Source organism: Lipomyces tetrasporus (genome assembly GCF_029532465.1).
Source record: "Lipomyces tetrasporus strain NRRL Y-64009 chromosome Unknown POJ06scaffold_4, whole genome shotgun sequence".
Lineage (NCBI taxonomy): Eukaryota > Fungi > Ascomycota > Lipomycetes > Lipomycetales > Lipomycetaceae > Lipomyces > Lipomyces tetrasporus.
In genome coordinates this window covers 1,589,629-1,605,643 of record NW_026611599.1, presented here as the reverse complement: position 1 = coordinate 1,605,643, position 16,015 = coordinate 1,589,629, and the positions used below count along the sequence as shown (strand labels likewise).

General features: G+C 48.4%; 11 protein-coding genes across 11 annotated transcripts; 6 read left to right on the top strand and 5 right to left on the bottom strand.

Moving 5' to 3' along the window:
* The first annotated feature begins 290 nt into the window (after window positions 1-290).
* POJ06DRAFT_97684 (uncharacterized protein) lies at window positions 291-1,177 on the top strand. Its single transcript, XM_056191846.1, has one exon. It carries the CDS (start codon window positions 488-490, stop codon window positions 923-925), a length of 438 nt encoding a protein of 145 aa, XP_056044935.1. The 5' UTR covers window positions 291-487; the 3' UTR covers window positions 926-1,177.
* Window positions 1,178-2,028: 851 nt separating this feature from the next.
* On the top strand, window positions 2,029-3,194 carry POJ06DRAFT_97650 (mitochondrial carrier domain-containing protein). The gene is made up of 2 exons (XM_056191844.1): window positions 2,029-2,037; window positions 2,107-3,194. Exon 2 carries the CDS (start codon window positions 2,229-2,231, stop codon window positions 3,042-3,044), a length of 816 nt encoding a protein of 271 aa, XP_056044934.1. The 5' UTR covers window positions 2,029-2,037; window positions 2,107-2,228; the 3' UTR covers window positions 3,045-3,194.
* A 640-nt stretch (window positions 3,195-3,834) lies between these two features.
* On the top strand, window positions 3,835-4,600 carry POJ06DRAFT_97637 (chaperonin 10-like protein). The gene has a single exon (XM_056191843.1). The coding sequence runs from the start codon at window positions 4,121-4,123 to the stop codon at window positions 4,427-4,429; it is 309 nt and encodes a 102-aa protein (XP_056044933.1). The 5' UTR covers window positions 3,835-4,120; the 3' UTR covers window positions 4,430-4,600.
* A 274-nt stretch (window positions 4,601-4,874) lies between these two features.
* POJ06DRAFT_97654 (zinc-binding loop region of homing endonuclease-domain-containing protein) lies at window positions 4,875-5,531 on the bottom strand. The gene has a single exon (XM_056191845.1). It carries the CDS (start codon window positions 5,364-5,366, stop codon window positions 5,031-5,033), a length of 336 nt encoding a protein of 111 aa, XP_056044932.1. The 5' UTR covers window positions 5,367-5,531; the 3' UTR covers window positions 4,875-5,030.
* Window positions 5,436-6,557, bottom strand: POJ06DRAFT_237601 (zinc-binding loop region of homing endonuclease-domain-containing protein; the record flags this gene model as incomplete). Its single annotated transcript, XM_056185962.1, has 1 exon — window positions 5,436-6,557. One exon carries the CDS (start codon window positions 6,555-6,557, stop codon window positions 5,436-5,438), a length of 1,122 nt encoding a protein of 373 aa, XP_056044931.1.
* A 255-nt stretch (window positions 6,558-6,812) lies between these two features.
* POJ06DRAFT_237600 (uncharacterized protein) lies at window positions 6,813-7,264 on the top strand (the record flags this gene model as incomplete). The annotated part of the gene is made up of 3 exons (XM_056185961.1): window positions 6,813-7,005; window positions 7,119-7,172; window positions 7,194-7,264. The coding sequence occupies 3 exons, from the start codon at window positions 6,813-6,815 to the stop codon at window positions 7,262-7,264; spliced, it is 318 nt and encodes a 105-aa protein (XP_056044930.1).
* Window positions 7,265-7,720: 456 nt separating this feature from the next.
* On the top strand, window positions 7,721-8,512 carry POJ06DRAFT_251635 (zinc-binding ribosomal protein). Its single transcript, XM_056187424.1, has 4 exons — window positions 7,721-7,799; window positions 7,900-7,982; window positions 8,055-8,150; window positions 8,212-8,512. Exons 1-4 carry the CDS (start codon window positions 7,796-7,798, stop codon window positions 8,347-8,349), a joined length of 321 nt encoding a protein of 106 aa, XP_056044929.1. The 5' UTR covers window positions 7,721-7,795; the 3' UTR covers window positions 8,350-8,512.
* Window positions 8,513-8,638: 126 nt separating this feature from the next.
* Window positions 8,639-10,315, bottom strand: POJ06DRAFT_251634 (uncharacterized protein). The gene has a single exon (XM_056187423.1). It carries the CDS (start codon window positions 10,028-10,030, stop codon window positions 8,828-8,830), a length of 1,203 nt encoding a protein of 400 aa, XP_056044928.1. The 5' UTR covers window positions 10,031-10,315; the 3' UTR covers window positions 8,639-8,827.
* A 939-nt stretch (window positions 10,316-11,254) lies between these two features.
* Window positions 11,255-12,394, bottom strand: POJ06DRAFT_300795 (uncharacterized protein). The gene has a single exon (XM_056190719.1). The coding sequence runs from the start codon at window positions 12,218-12,220 to the stop codon at window positions 11,669-11,671; it is 552 nt and encodes a 183-aa protein (XP_056044927.1). The 5' UTR covers window positions 12,221-12,394; the 3' UTR covers window positions 11,255-11,668.
* A 436-nt stretch (window positions 12,395-12,830) lies between these two features.
* Window positions 12,831-13,661, top strand: POJ06DRAFT_237596 (uncharacterized protein; the record flags this gene model as incomplete). The annotated part of the gene is made up of 2 exons (XM_056185960.1): window positions 12,831-12,902; window positions 12,957-13,661. The coding sequence occupies 2 exons, from the start codon at window positions 12,831-12,833 to the stop codon at window positions 13,659-13,661; spliced, it is 777 nt and encodes a 258-aa protein (XP_056044926.1).
* A 495-nt stretch (window positions 13,662-14,156) lies between these two features.
* Window positions 14,157-15,482, bottom strand: POJ06DRAFT_237595 (uncharacterized protein; the record flags this gene model as incomplete). The annotated part of the gene is made up of 1 exon (XM_056185959.1): window positions 14,157-15,482. The coding sequence occupies one exon, from the start codon at window positions 15,480-15,482 to the stop codon at window positions 14,157-14,159; it is 1,326 nt and encodes a 441-aa protein (XP_056044925.1).
* Window positions 15,483-16,015: the final 533 nt, after the last annotated feature.

Below are 16,015 nucleotides of genomic sequence, written 5' to 3'. Positions count from 1 at the left end.
CTGCGAACCCGACCTAGTGCTCAGATTCTGTCCACTTGCGCACTTCTCTCTCACAAGCGGCAAATGAACCTCCCGCGAAATGTGTCTCATTCTGCTGATTAATTAATACTTGCCATTGCGCTTGCCCAAAGTCGATGATGTTCGCCTGCTCACGCCCGAAGAGAATGACGTAGAGGTCACAATGGGAATCTGATTTCTAAGTTTGAGTTACTTGGGATCCATACCCTTGCAGCTGACGATCGACATTCGCTCATTCCCAGGGTTCTCGCACATCTCCGATACAAGCCGCACGATGAGGTCCATCCATAGCACAAAACATTCTCTAGCTTCCTCACTTTTTCGGCGAGCTTCTTGTATGTAGACAAAGGCTGCTGCGCATCTGTTACTTCTAGATTGTGATCATTAGCATTTGCATAGATCGCCATCCTCGGTCAACTGCGTTCGCCAATCTACGTATTTAATACCTCTGCTGATTTTATACTTACAAATGGCATCCAAGCATCCGATTACATGTCACGTCCTCAATACGGTTACCGGACGACCAGTCCCTGGCCTTCGCTGCACTCTTTCCAAGCAAAGTGACGACTCGGCTGGACCTCAGTTTACGGCATTTGCAAGCGCAGAAACCAATACCGACGGACGCATCGTTAGCTGGAATCTGGGTTTCTCGAACTACCAAGCTTCTCCCGCGAGCATCGAAGATTTCAATGAAGAAGCCCGCGTCGGCGAAGATGGATATCAGGATTCCCATGACACAGTGTATTGCGTGAGGTTTGAAGCAATTGAGGAGTTCTTTGAGGGGGATACTTTCTTCCCGTATATTGAGATAGTTTTCAAGATCCCAGCTGGGAAATATGGCAAGGAGCATTTCCACATTCCATTGTTGTTGTCGAAATATTCGTACTCTACTTACAGGGGGAGTTAAATGTATGCATCTAGTTGGCGTTGTATATGGTCATGAAAATGTGACCTCATTGACGAATGCATCATATTATTTGCATTGTCTTACTCCTCTGAAACGATGGACGTGACTCGATAATGGTTAACATGCCCTTCGTTGAATGAGGGGATAGAGAACTTAGTTGACAATTACCTAAAATTTCACTGCGGAACAAGTGTCGGAAACTCCAGAAATAACGCTGCAAGCTTTTAAACACTGGCCAAAAGGACGTTCAAAAGAAAGCATCATACTCCTTGCCGGTCGACATCATTCAGCGACAGCCAGATAAATAGTGGTTGCGCAGGCTGCTAGCATCTATCAGAGCCGAGAGCAATTACCCGAAATGTTCCCAGAGGCAATTCATCGAATATCGGAACTCATCGTCATAATAATTGCAATCCCAATGGTATTGACTAAGGTATGGTCACTATATAGGATAGATCCGAGAAGAACACGCCTGGAGTCATAGAAGTGCCCCAGCCCTCTAACCTACGCCAGCGTTGGACAGACGAAATCATCCGACACCGAAGACGTGCCGGGAAGTCGATGTAGCTCACAGTACCGCCGAAGACGGCTTCCGATAAAATCGGGTCCGAAATGATTGGTTCGTACAATCGAACCCAGAACTGAGGCGTTGGTCTGAAAGCAGGGCTTAGCACTGATATCCCCTACAAGGCTACAACCTGTACGATTTTCCGCAGACGCGCGGCGGTCAACCAGAAGATTGGGGTGCTGCTATCGAGCTCCCAAGCCAGCCTCGACTCTCTCGAGTGAGCCGCAAAACCCTATCCCATGACCCCACCTTTCTCTTAAATTCGAGCGTCACGCGCAGAAAGTTAGTGAAAAAAACCCGTGCACTGTTCGCGCCGTTCGGGCTCACCACCAAGCCCGGCAGGTTATCTTCGCTCCATTCTTTGCTGGCCCTGGAGAATCGACGATACAGATAATATAGAGTAGTCGTCCTTTCCCTATAGATCAGCAGGGATTCACCAAGGTCAACGACCTGCCCGTCAATAAGAAATCTCTTTATACGGACCAACCCCCCGTTTCAATTCTCTTTTGCTGGCACTTCGCAATAATGTCGAATGAAAAGAAAAGTACGACTCCATATTCTACACTACAAATCATCCGAAACTACGAACTATGAACTAATTGGGTTTATTAAGGTCTTCCATTTATCTACCAGTTCTGTGCTGGTGCCATAGCTGGCGTGTCCGAGGTAGGTCACTGGAGCCGGCGAATTCACCCGAGTTTTCTGGAGAAGCTCATTTTTATATAGATTTTGGTCATGTACCCTCTAGATGTTGTCAAAACCCGTGTCCAGCTGCAGGTCGGCAGTGGCAGCGGTGGTGAAGCGTACAGTGGAATGTTGGACTGCTTCCAAAAAATCGTCAAGAACGAGGGCTTCAGCCGCCTCTATCGGGGTATCACCGCTCCAATTCTTATGGAAGCTCCCAAGCGTGCGACTAAGTTTGCTGCCAACGATGAGTGGGGAAAGGTTTACCGGAAGGCTTTCGGGGTCACGCAAATGAACCAGGCTCTATCCGTCTTGACTGGCGCGACTGCCGGTGCGACCGAGGCATTTGTCGTCGTCCCATTCGAGCTAGTGAAGATTCGGCTACAGGATAGGGAGTCTGGCAGCTTGTACAAGGGTCCGCTAGATTGTGCCATCAAGATTGTTCGTAACGAAGGTGTCCTTGCTATCTACAACGGTTTGGAGGTCACTCTCTGGCGTCATATCCTCTGGAACTCAGGATATTTTGGCGTTATCTTCAAGACCAGAGAACTCATGCCCAAGGCTGAGACTCCTTCCGGACAGACTATGAACGACCTTATTGCCGGCACAATCGGCGGCACTGCAGGTACTATTCTTAATACTCCGTCTGACGTGGTCAAGAGCAGAATTCAGAACACGATCCGTGTCGACGGTGTCGTTCCCAAATACAACTGGGCCTGGCCGAGTATGTTCCTTGTCGCGAAGGAAGAAGGCTTCGGCGCTCTATACAAAGGTTTCGTCCCCAAGGTCCTGAGATTAGGCCCTGGCGGTGGGATTCTTCTCGTCGTCTTTACAGCGTGCATGGACTTCTTCAGGTCCATTCAATAGACAGCACGCAAGCAAGTAGACTTTCGGTGAGGTTTTGCGGCGCCTTGATATCATTATACCTCATGTGGCCAGTCGTTTGCTCTGGGGTATTATCATGAATATTACCTAGAAGTACCTAGTTGGATGAAGTATCATCTGCGTTTCCAATTTTCTCTGGTCTTGTTCGGGTGGATATGGATAAAGTTATATATCAGTTGTCATATTAATTCCTTGCATGCATGTAGTTACGTCACTAGGTGGTTCTTGAACGTTATCAATTTGGATCTGGTAGTTGTATGCTAAATGATTGATTGAACGAATCACGCCATATTCATATGGATGTGGAGGGCACGATATAAGACAATAGATTTCCAAATCATCTGAACGCAGAAATCTTCCGAGGCTGGTAGAATGTCGCGGTGGCCCCGCTTCCGTTCATCCGGGAACATGGTCAATTGCACTGTGCAACAGCTCTTCTTATGACGCCGGGAGAAAAGCTGTGAATGGAGTGACCTGAAGGTCATAATCGATTGTTCGCTTGCAATTCGTCTCAACCGGACCCGGCCCACGATTTCAGGCTCAAAAGCGTGTGGTAGATTGATGAGTTTCGAGTAGCGCGATCCAAGCGATCACGTGATTGCGCGTCGCGTGCATGCAGTTTCGCGTGCAAACTCACCTCAACCCGTGGCCCTCGCAAAATGTACAGCTAACTCGCGGTTGAAGCACAATCTATTTGCAAATCTTGTACCTGCATAACGTTCTCCATGACGTTCTCCACGGGCTCTGAGAGTATGGCCAACGCCAACACGATGGCTTTTTTGACACATGGTGCTGCACTCGCCAATAGCGCATGTACGAGTACGCGGATCTAGAATTAGCACACAATGCGTCTGGCCACTATTGCTGTCTTACTACCACTACTGACATACGTCGCCATTGGGCAGCGTTAAATTTTCCTTTCGGTCACATTCTTGCATGAAGTCCTTCCAACTGTCTTACCTATATCTATAATCCGGGTCGTTTTAGTTCCAAACTGCTGTATAGCGCAGCCTGCAAAAGACAATAGCTGGTTTAGCCCCGGCTCTCGATAAACAAAGATGTCGATGAAAGCCGTCGTTTACAACGGTCACGGAGAGAAGGAATGGAAATTGGTGCCCATGCCCCGGATCCAGAGCCCCACAGATGCAATCGTCAAACTGACTTCCACCACAATTTGCGGCACTGACTTGCACATCCTGAAAGGCGATATTCCTACTGTGGCCCCTGGCCGGATCCTGGCTCACGAAGGTATCGGCATTGTCCAATCTGTTGGAGATGCAGTCTCTAGTTTCAAGCCTGGTGACCGTGTTATCATTTCCTGTATTACGTCCTGCGGAAAATCAGAGCAAGGAGTTGCTAGTACATAGTTTGGTCTTAGCAAGCAACAGTATGTCATAATCTGCAAACATATTCCTCACGAACAATAAGCAACGAGTGCGTCAGTATTTCGGAATCAGTGGTTCATCTACCACGTTTATCTTTCGCTTTCGTGGGACATAGTCGGTGATACTGCGCTGAGTGGCTGACGACCTTGGGGTCGCCGATCGCGACTTTGACGGGCTGTTTTTGGGTGGCAAGATTGGCTGATTGGGTTCGTCGCTGGCGTCCGGCATGACGCTGTCGGGTGTGTCTTCATCGTCTCCGAGTAAAACCATAGGCGTCTTCAACCGTTCGGCCTAAAAGGTTAGCAAACCGTCTCCGTTCTGGATTATTGCAACGAGCATACGACAACGAGAACGTTCTCCGAGGGATCGAAGCATGTCTCCTTCATGGCAGTCACAGAGGTCGAGTTGCGTGCATTGAGCTTCGAGTCTGGTTTCGGTTGAAGTGGTTTGCGAGGCGACGACGATTTCTTGGTAGACGCTGGTGTTGATTTCGGAGATGATTTTGAAGACGATGACGGTGATTCAGATGCTGTCGGGGCAGGCATATCTTGTTCCTATGTGACAGTCAGCGAACGCCTTTCACTCACCATCGCCATCCGAATGCATCCATCAGATATATCACCTCTGAACCATTTACGTGACGGCCAGGTCCTAGACGTAACACTGGTAAAATGCATCTGCGCATTTTCTCAACTTCGCCATGCTCGCAGGGGTGGTATTCGAAGTCCCCGTAGAGTATAACCTTATGCCCAGTACAAGTCTTGCGTCTGTGATTGTGATGCGCTGATTCCACGACTAAGTGACCAGGGTTGAAGCACCTGCTGTTATGACACAGGTGCGAGACGTGATAGCTTCTTGTATTAACAGACGTATTTAGCTCCGCATCACGATTATCCGCAATAAGTGCTAGGTGGTGCATTAAAATGCCGGCACCTCGCCTTAGCTCGAGCTGACAGTAACCGTCTCTCCTTCGAGACCTACTCCACTCTCAGCATCCTAGGTCGGTAGTGGCAGCGTGATGTCTACTAACGAGTTCCCGTGCCATTGTCGGCGTAATATGATCATACTTATCAGCACCACTGTTAACTGACGATGTATCGTCCAGATCTGGTACTGGGGTTGCTTCTGTTGATGGTTGCACGTCATTGTTCGACACTATATCTTGTACTTCTTGCACCGGCAGGATGCATTTATGCATCATCTCGACTCTACCGTGCACACACGGGTGATAGGTGATACCCTCGCAAACTAAGATTGTCTTACCCTTACAATCCATGCGCTTTCTGTTGTCTGATTTTGACTCGACAATTGAATGTTGAGGGTTAAAGCATGAGGTGTCGTGGCAGAGGTGTGAGATATTATAGCATGCCCGGCTACCCAAGGCCCTTTTAAGCTCGGCCATACGATTATCCGCAATAAGAGACAGCTGGGGTAGGCCACCTTTGACATTTAGTTTCGTTAGTTTGACCAGCGGGTGACCATAAGCTAGTTTCAAATTCGACCGCCAGCATCCGAGGTCCGTCGTGACAGCGCGATATTGATTGATGAGCTCTCGTGCCATCGTGAGCGTGATGTGGTCATACTTGTCTGCAGCAATATTATTTGTTGCTGTATCATCCAGATGTGGTGCCGGAGGTGCTTCTGTTGATGGTTGCTTGTCACTGTTCTGCATTAGACCTGCCAGGTGGTGCACAGGTAGGATGCACTTGCGCATCTTTTCAACACTACCATGCGCACACGGGTGATAGCTGAAGTCATCGGCTACTAAGATCTTGTGCCCGTTGCAGGACTGGCGTCTAGTATTGGTTCGTCTCGATTCCACAACCAAATGTTCAGGATTGAAGCATTTCCGGTTGTGACAGATGTGTGAGATATCAAAGCTGTTACTGCCAAGAGTTATCTTGAGCTCGTCCCTTCGGTTGTCTGCAATTAATGCGACTTGGTGCAGACCAACCTCGCGGCGCGGGCCTACGCGGACAAGAACATAGCCTCGAGGACGTGGTTTCTTATGCGACTCCCAACATCCCAGTGTCGTAGTCATGTGGTGATATGAATTAAGGAGGTCGGTCGCCATCGTTTGCGTAATCTTGTCAGAAATATGTGAATCCATATCGAAGATATAACGAGTGCTAGATAATAACCTGCAGAAGAGAGTAGATCAGAGTTGCGCGTGTTATGTGCCTGGTTCTCGTGGTTGCACAAGGTCGCCAAGTAGGCCGCCCCGTGTGAAAAAAGACGCATCGCCTCCAAGTTCAGTCGGTAGCCCGTGGCCAGTTATCATCGTCAACAAATTGCTCTGGGCCGAAGACCGGCAGCACCACCGACCAGTCGAGCACTTACGCTCGAACGAACAATCGTGTAGACGATGCTGCGGCTTCACAGCCTTTCACGGGCACTTGCCTGGTTTTTAATGCTGTTGAAGGTCCTGCAGGGTAGCAAGATGAAGCCGGATCTGCTGATGTCTCATCGCTTCAAGTTATCTGAAATTGAAAGTGCGAATGATATCTTTGGTAACCCCTCGACGGCCCAGGCAATTAAGATGTATATTGAAGCCGATGGTTTGTGAAAAATTGTGAGTATAAGATGTCACATGGCTAATTGCTGGCATTTCTGAGTGACTAGGGTGATTGTGCTAGTGAGAGAAATATATTTATTCTGTTCATTGCTGTAGCGGCCATATCAGCGGATCAAGCGTTGATCGGCAATACAAATATTATTATTGCTGGTAACTATCACTGGTAATTAGGGGTGGATACGATTACGGTACCGTCAACTTTTAAGATTATCGTAAAGTTAATCGCAAAACTGGAGCCCTAATCGTAAAGTAATCGTATGTAAACTATACGATTATTGGCGAGCAACCAACTTCATTGCTCGTATAGTTAATCGTAAACTTTTGCGACCAACCGTATAGTAATCGTATTAGACTATACGATTACGAGTTACGATCACTCGCAAATCGTATCCACCCCTAACTGGTATTTACATTTTACAATAAAGTAATTAACAAATTATTATATTATATATTTCTGGTCTTCATAGTTTTGCTGTTCGCCATATCGACCGACTTATACCAGAAGGTGCCTCAATATTATGTGACAACGTAGCCATGATAGTACGAACCCCTCATTTGTGTGCGGCTTAGAACTCAAGTCCTGTGCCCTAGACAGCTTAGGGCTTGTAGAGCAGTCACAGTCACAGCAATTTCGCGGCATGTCTCTAGCGGCCAAATGGTGAGGGTTTGGGCTCGGATCCGCACAACAAACGAACATTCGGTCAATCATCGCCCATTTTGAGTCCAGATCGATACTAGCAACACATACCGGGCAGATTCAACAATCCGACACAATGGGTATGTATAGACTGTTGGTATTATTAAAACCTAGCGGAAATCATGTTATTGGATTTTATGACTGGAACTATTGAAATGGCTCGATCTAATGCTTCATTAGTTAATATTCCCAAGACCCGACGAACGTACTGCAAGTCGAAGGAGTGCCGCAAGCACACCCAGCACAAGGTCACTCAGTACAAGGTACGCTCTGATAATGAAACCTGCGATGGATTTGAAAATGATCATTGTTGACACTTGTTTGATTGGATGTAGGCCGGCAAAGCTTCGCTATATGCTCAGGGCAAGCGTCGATACGACCGTAAGCAGAGAGGTTATGGTGGTCAGACTAAGCAGGTTTTCCACAAGAAGGTACGACATTGAGTGGGCGAAAACTAGATTGGACGGAAATGCTGACGGATCACTTGTACAGGCTAAAACCACCAAGAAGGTTGTTCTTCGTCTCGAGTGCACCGTTTGCAAGACCAAGGCCCAGCTTCCATTGAAGCGATGCAAGCACTTCGAACTTGGTGGTGATAAGAAACAGAAGGGACAGGCTCTACAGTTCTAAATGCGTGTATTTATTGGGTGTAATATTTTTACCTGTTTTGTTTATAGTCATGTGAATATAGGTCGAAAATATTCCTATTATCCGCCTTTGAATATACATCATGAATGCCAGTGTAGGTGTATATTTGCGTGTCCCAGACCACGGATGTGAAATATGGTCACTACACTAAGAATTTGCCTTTCCCACTTCACACCGCAGAGTTATCGGGGCCTTTCATGCGTTCCCGAGTCACGATTACGACAAATTGGGCCCAAAACCGGGCATAAAACCTTACGCGTGGACTGTACAATTTATAATAGCCAATAACGTTTTCACTTTCAGCAATTATATGACATACGAAAAGCCACAGACACCAGTATACCAAACAAAACACCGCGCAAAAATACCCATTAACGCATTCGTCTTAAATGGAAAACACTATAAATACAAGGAGGATTAAACTTAATGATTACCATAGGGTAGAGCAGTTCGTTCGTCTTTATCGCACATTGTTTATGTCGCTTGCGCCCTCGGTCACCTCCAGTGAGTCAACTGTCGAAAAGTCATCGCCTGGTTCACACGCAATTGATGCATTCGATGACACTATGCCTTCTGCTTGTACGGGACCTTCGAGAGCCGACTCCTGAGCTCCTACGGGACTTGGGCTTCTGTTGCGGTCACCTAAACCGTCAACAACGCCAGCATTAAGTGAGGATGTTGAGGGATAGTAGAAAGTCGGCGTCCGCCTAAGACTTCCTCCGAGCGGCGCACTCGTCTCTCCGGAATCTTCAAACTGATCAGCAGTTCCTTGAAAGTTCCCATTCTGATCACGGAGAACTGAAGGATGCCTTCTCCGTCTTCTTAATAACCGCCGGCTGGCAATATCATCGAAACTGACAGCTGATGTTGGTCGCGGGCCAAGTCTCTGTGGGTTATAGCCAGCGGACCCACCTGCGCGCCGTCCAGAAGAATGCTGGGATCTAACCGACTCCTCTGATAGCCATGGCAAAAGTTCTTGTCTTGATTGATACGGTCGACTGCTATTCGGCGTAGAAGACCCGTAGGACACCATCGAGGCATTGTCGTTAAAAAGGTCCTCTATACCCACCGTGCTTTGCGTGCTTTCCTCATTGTAGTCCCCCATCATATTACTGTCTTCTGCCGGAGAAGCCGACGTGTCGAGTGAATCATCATTCAGTGGCGACGATGATATATCGAATGCGTCGTCAGCACCTGATCTTGCATGTATTGACGAATTCCAGTTGTCCTCGGATTCGAACATGCCGCTAAGCCGAGACTCCAAATCTGCACGATGGGATCTCCACCAAGAATACCCTCTACTTCCATGAGACGGTACATTCCCGCTTTCGCGGCCCATGACAGCCAAGTTCTGCGCTTGAAGCATTTCAAGCAGGCTGCTTGAAGACGAGGGCGCGCCTAGAGGGGACATAGCCGAAGGCGGTGATGACGGTGACGATCCGTTACTCTCATCCGTCTCGCGATGCCTGGTCGCAGTAAGAAGCGAGAGAGCAGGGTCAGCTGAGTTTGCCAGATATCGCTGGAGAGATCTAAGATGATGTGATCCTGCAAGGCTTCGTTGATTCCGTCGGTGTGTATTAACATGGCATCGCAGTTCAATCCGCTTCAGAGGATCGGGATCGAGTCTCACCGGACTCGGCGTACGCCACATTGGCAAACCCATAATGCTGCTTCAAAAAATGCTGAGCAATATCTATTGATAGTGGTGCTTTGACACTTAGCCGTGCAAGGTATCGCTATACCGATAATTTATTACTGTTCGGTAACAATACAATGCTACAGAAATAGGTAGCGTGTCCGTCCGTCCAGGCTCGTATTCAATTTTCAACAATAAATTAGACTCAAATATTCAGGACGGGACGATGGCTCCACAAGACCAGCCGTATGGTGCACCAGTTGTGGAAATGACCGCGGAGTGAACAATCCGGTGTGAGATTCCGCGACAACGCTGCGCCGATGCAAATAAGAGCCGGCTGACACGGACCCAAAATTTCGTTAACCAGCAACACAAACTCCCAACGAACAAGCTGAGTGGCTGGCTCTCGAAGGAGCCAACGGTCAAAAAAATAGGGTTTTATTTTCATTATCGCAATTGTGTCCAAAATTTTTCATAGCTGTTGAAAATATTTCCCTGGGACAGTCTCGCAATGGTAGGCTCTAGTGAAGAGTGCCGGGCTGCGCTGTTGGCACGAAATGCCGGGATTTTACTGCCCGGTGAGCTCGAGCCGAGGTTGCGTTGGACGCCTTGAATGTCAACACCAAGGATCGTCCGTACTCGCTTTCCGCTTATTGCGTCGTTCTTACCCGACTAAATACGGTGGTGATTTGGTAGGACTTTTGGGATGTCACCAAGTTGGCTCTACTCTGTTTTAAGGACGTCATCGACCATTTAGTCCGTCGATACCAGCGGAAGCTGGAATGGGATGATCATTGAATGAGGTTGGATTATCTGGTGTGATGCGCTGAAACTGTTTGAGCTTCTGGTGTTCTGTTGACGGTACCTTGTGGCCGTTTTAGCCGATCGCGCAATCGAAGGATTGTATGCTCGGGTTACAAAAGATACACACCCTCAAATCCCAATCTACCCTTACACCCCACGGACTGGTTTCGTCGCTGATCGGCCCCGTGGAAGGCCAATTAGGCGATTAGATCTTGTAGAAGCTGACTGGGAAGATTCGTGAGATTGTCAAAGTGTTTCTAGAAGGACATGACGGCCTCTACGTGTTCGGAGACAATGAGTATGCCCGGAGTTTGGTCGCGTGCCTTTCAAGCGTCGACTAGGGCAGGAACTACAGCAGAGCAGAAACGGTTCAACAACCTGAGACGTCGAAGTCTCGGATCTCTGCCGAGCAGCCTTTCGGGAATGGCTCTGCGGCGATAGACGCTTAATGGAATTAGGTATTCATTGAAGCTCGAATCGTCGTTCCTGTCGGTGCGTATTATATTATGTTTAACAAAACATAGAGACTTGCTTGGACGGCGCAATGACGTCTCAGATGCATAAATAATTTCACTCTTCTAATCGCTGTATGATACACTCTCTGTAACAGAATATTTAGTGTAGACTGCATGTGTCTAGTTTACTTCATTGTTAACACGTTCATCATACAGCAACATGTTCAAACGCAGTAGCCATGGCCTTTACGTTGGAAATTCAATGCCAATAATATCGATCCTGAGCGGCGAGCCCGCAATCTACTACCTTTCACTCTGCTGAATACGACGCCTCGTCCTCACATCGTTTGTCGCATCAACCACCTTCCTTGCACGCTTGCTGTACATCATTTTATTATCCCTAATTCTAAGGGCAAGGCCATGCCCAGCCCTTCCAAGCCGATTTTCCGTTGGTCATGCGAAGTTTGGATGGTTTCAGGGTTGCCGCTTCGGCATTCATTGTATCAAACCGGATAAGGAAACCATCCATAACATGTTCGAGGTCGGTGTCGGGTATGACCCAACCCCAACCTTCTGTCTCGTCTCGTCTCTTTTTCAACATATTAATGATTAATGGGCGTACCGTTGGTGAATGCATGTTGTGGTCTTCATTAAAGAGGTCGGTAATATTTTGGAAGAACTGTGCACTGCTTTCAAGCGTGTATTCGCCTTGCCAGAGGTAACAAAGATTGAAGATCGCGAGCTTGTGCTCGTCCGTGTAAAAAATATCGGTAGTGTCGGGATTTGAAGGTACTGAAGACGCTACATATGAGGCCGAAGAAGGGGTTGCTGAGGCGCCAGTTGAGCCAGTCTGGTAGCCAGCAGTTTCCGCGGCCGTTGGCGGCTCCGACTCTCTGTCTGATCGGTCGGATGGATTCTCCAAAAAGTCAACATCAGCATGCCGAGGTGTATGTTCCATAGCAATGCACGGGAGTCATTATCGTAGCGACTGTGGTTAGGTGTACTGAGGTTGATAGAAAGGTGGCAGATGTTGTATCTGTTTGTTTATAGAGCCGCACGCGTTCGCTCAATCCGGACTCCAAAACACGTTGGTCGCGCGTAAGATAAGCTAGGACAGATTGGTAAACTACGCATGGAGCTAGGTCCAACTTGGCCTAGCAGATTATCCCTAAAGGGACTAGCTCAATTTTGGATTGCCTAGCAAAGTGTCCACTTTTTTGCATTTGTGCGTAGGTGCTTGCCTGCGTCCAAATAGGGTTTAGTGTACTTTCTGAATTCATTCGTGTCGCTGGGAAGGAGCTAACCTTACCTATAAGTGGTCGCAATCGAATTCCAGTTTCTGACTGTTCAGTGTTCACAGTAGATTCTATTCCCGCACCACGCATTTGTCGCGGATGGCTTCGGGTGTTGGAATCAGGTTCATTGCTGTATTTACTGTGTTATTTCTGTATATCTTGTTCTGTTTCCTTTTGATTACGTTTCTGTTCCGGCAGTGTAGGTTTGTTGCCTGTCTGACCAGGTCACCAGCGATCGATTCGTTATCGGACGAGGAGTGGTTAGTACCAAATATGCCGCCGCGACGAAATCGGCGTGATAGAAGGAATACTTATTTGCCGTCCGATGTTAGCACTGGCTTCAACGTGAGTAGAATGCAGGCGTGAGTGGTGTAGTTTACTCACATCACATACTGGTAGTTTGATGTGATACCCACTGTGAATCTGCTGTCGGCCCGCAACACCGAGGCGGACGAAGTTAACGATGAGAATGTCTGGCCGATGGTGGAAGAGTTGCCTCAACTGTTGAACAAGTTAGAACCGAAGAGATCAGCGTGCCCGCAATCGCGATTATCGATCGCCACGGCTAAACTACACTCGCGAGGACTACATTCAATCTCGTCCGCTGAAATATCGGCTGATCCTCGGTTGGAGATAATTCAGTCGCTTTCTATCCCAACTGTCCGTCTTAGACACATGCAGCCATTTCCCGAGTCTAAGGTGAAGATGAACCTGCAAAAGTTGCTGTCGCTGTCTGTCGAGGCAGTTGGGTGCGCGACGGTTAAGGATAACTCACACGCTCCGAATTATTCTGCTGCTAGCACGCTGACTGCGGAGCTGGAGCCCGCTCCTGAAGGAGTTTTGGCAACAAATGATGATGCTTTCCATCCTCCACGAGCGACAGTCTTGACAGACGCCACAAGAGCCATGATCGGTCATGATGAGTGGGCGGACCAAAGACGCGCCATCGCTAATCTTCTGTTAGATCGGACCAATCTAGATAGTCTGGACGAACAAAGGAGTATAAGAATTGATTGGAAGACTTGGGTTGCTGTGGTCGCTATTCTCATTTTTATTGGTGTAAGCTATTGGGCACATCTCAAGGATATTGTGCCTGAGCCCTAGCATGGCACTGCGCTGCACATGAGGTAGTAGGGCGGTGTCGTTTCTCTGATCACTGGAGTGCGGTATTAGGCTTGCTTCCTTAGCTGGTTGTCTTTCTTAGCGTCCCGTCATGTCTGTATGCTGTAGCATACGTACTCTCTTGTCATTCACTGAATAATTCGGACTCAAACTATTCTAGTGTCAAATCGATAAATAATATTAATACGATTACAGGTACAACTATACAAATAATACAAACAAAAACGACATGATTGATCATTATTTGTTTTAGTCATATTGTCGCCGCATAATCTGCATGATCCCATCATCACATAGGAACGCCAATAGCGTCGCCATCGATATAAACGCAAATAGTCCAGAGAAATATGCACACCGATTAAACAATAGCAATAATGAAATAACGTCCTACAACAATAAAAAACATAATCCTTAATGAACCAAAGTTTTTGTTTCACCTCTTCTATGTAACACTTCACTCCGGCAAATCTTATGAATTCACTCGGCGCTGTTGACATCAACGTCGACTAAACCCTGCTGCTCTTCTGCCAATGGTTTCTTTGTTGGCGACCGTGGCCGCGTTATCTCGCGCTCGCCGTCATCTAGCGATAAAGGTTGGTCCTTGGTCGTCGCCTCCGCGCTTCCTGCCACGGAGGCACTGTCTGTCCGTGGTAATCTTGGGTGAACGACACCAGGGGACGCAGGAGCAAGCAAATGTTGAAGGGACGCAGCACTAGCATTGGCGTTGTTCAATTTCGATGCCAGCGATGTACTCGAGCCATGCGAAGCTAAACTTAATGGTCCCGGCCGGCTCTTCTTGGCATGGCCGTTAGCAGCTGCGTGTCCGTTGGGTGCAATTGTCCGCTCAACGCGTCTCTTGAGAACCTCGAAGTAAATATGAATCCTCCCTCCACTGACGTACCACAACTCCTCCGAGTCCTCGTCAACGCTCCACCGACCTTCTTCCAGATCGTCGGCCAACATAGCGAGGAAATGGCCCCATGACCGCGCGATCACATACTTCCGATCAAATTCCCTGCCAAACAAGATGACCTGGCCCCAATGACCTGCCGGTCCAGGAGCAAGATCCACCGCGATATTGTTACCACAAAAGTCCTTCGCAAGAGGTAGCCAGCCGGTGTGGGCGTATACAGGCTGAACCGCCTGATGTGGTACGCTGGTCTGGTGAGAAGTAAAGTCATTTAGCCTTTTCAGCGGTTTTCCAGTTGGGCCACTACTGCTTGTGGCCTGCGCTGACTCTACCACCGGAGCAACCGCAGCTGCATGAGCTTCCTCCTCGATAGCCAGAGCGACTGCTCGCCACAATTCCCACTCCGCAATGACCTCGTCTGTATCTAACAAAGCGGTGCCAAAAATCAACCCGCACGGTTTTCCGCTTCGGTCTTGACCGTCGTGTTCTAGGAATGATGCTCGCACGTCAGGCGGTAAGACGCATTCAGCTGCTCGTTCCAGATTCTCAAGATCCTCCAGCAACGCAGGTTCGTTGAATTCGTCAAACAGTTCGGGGTAGTTTTTCTCTGCCCATCGTGAGATTCGTTTCCATGAAAGCTTCACTGGCGGAGCCGGCGCGACGCCGTCTTCAAAATCTTGGAGCTGGATCGTGGAGTGTTCAGTCGGTGACGACGCGGTTGCCCCTGACGGGTAATGCGTCAGCCTTGTAGTCGAAAGCGATCGCATTCCAGGAGAATATATAGGGGTAGGCAGTGTAAGATGCGAAGACGAGGCCATCCCGCCGTCGGGCCCAGCGTAGTAGGCGTTGTGCGCGGATGGCGCAAGCGCGACTGAGGATGGGTGTGAAGTCATGTTTGGTCGACGCACTGTCGATGAAGTCGCGTCAGACGACGACGAAGGACGGGAATATGACGAGAAAAAGGACTGTATCGAGGAGAACATCAGCGCTGGCGTGATAAGCAAGTTCTAAGCGCTGGTTTGCAACAACTAACACGACCGTGAGAACTGATGGCCCGGCAAGGGGTAAGGAAGATTCGCGCTTCAGGAACCCCCGCTGTAGAAGTCCCCGTACCCTGTCAGAGAAGCTTAACGTCGCCGGCGTTTACCCTAACCTTTTTAGTGCCACGCGTCGTTTAGGTTTAAAAACTCTGGTCCCAGGGTTTTTGTTTATGTTAAGACCTACGCGTCTTCGGGCTGGCCATTTAACATGTTGTTGCAGGCAATTACCTAACAACGGCAGAGAGAAGCACACAGTTGTTTCCATACTGTCAGCATCGTCAAGGCAAGTCCGCCGCGACAAAATTTCGGCAGTCATGACCGCCGTCGCCTATATATAAAATACTGCCAATTCAGTTTGGTACTTCTTTTCCGAGCAGACCAACGCA

Bases quoted from the DNA above. Each gene is read 5' to 3' on its own strand.
- POJ06DRAFT_97637 (XM_056191843.1), top strand. From the start codon at position 4,121: ATGTCGATGAAAGCCGTCGTTTACAACGGTCACGGAGAGAAGGAATGG.
- POJ06DRAFT_97654 (XM_056191845.1), bottom strand. From the start codon at position 5,366: ATGCACCACCTAGCACTTATTGCGGATAATCGTGATGCGGAGCTAAAT.
- POJ06DRAFT_300795 (XM_056190719.1), bottom strand. From the start codon at position 12,220: ATGGAACATACACCTCGGCATGCTGATGTTGACTTTTTGGAGAATCCA.
- POJ06DRAFT_97650 (XM_056191844.1), top strand. From the start codon at position 2,229: ATGTACCCTCTAGATGTTGTCAAAACCCGTGTCCAGCTGCAGGTCGGC.
- POJ06DRAFT_251634 (XM_056187423.1), bottom strand. From the start codon at position 10,030: ATGGGTTTGCCAATGTGGCGTACGCCGAGTCCGGTGAGACTCGATCCC.
- POJ06DRAFT_251635 (XM_056187424.1), top strand. The intron at 7,983-8,054 runs GTACGCTCTGAT...GATTGGATGTAG, and splicing joins ACAAGGTCACTCAGTACAAG to GCCGGCAAAGCTTCGCTATA. The intron at 8,151-8,211 runs GTACGACATTGA...TCACTTGTACAG, and splicing joins AGCAGGTTTTCCACAAGAAG to GCTAAAACCACCAAGAAGGT.
- POJ06DRAFT_97684 (XM_056191846.1), top strand. From the start codon at position 488: ATGGCATCCAAGCATCCGATTACATGTCACGTCCTCAATACGGTTACC.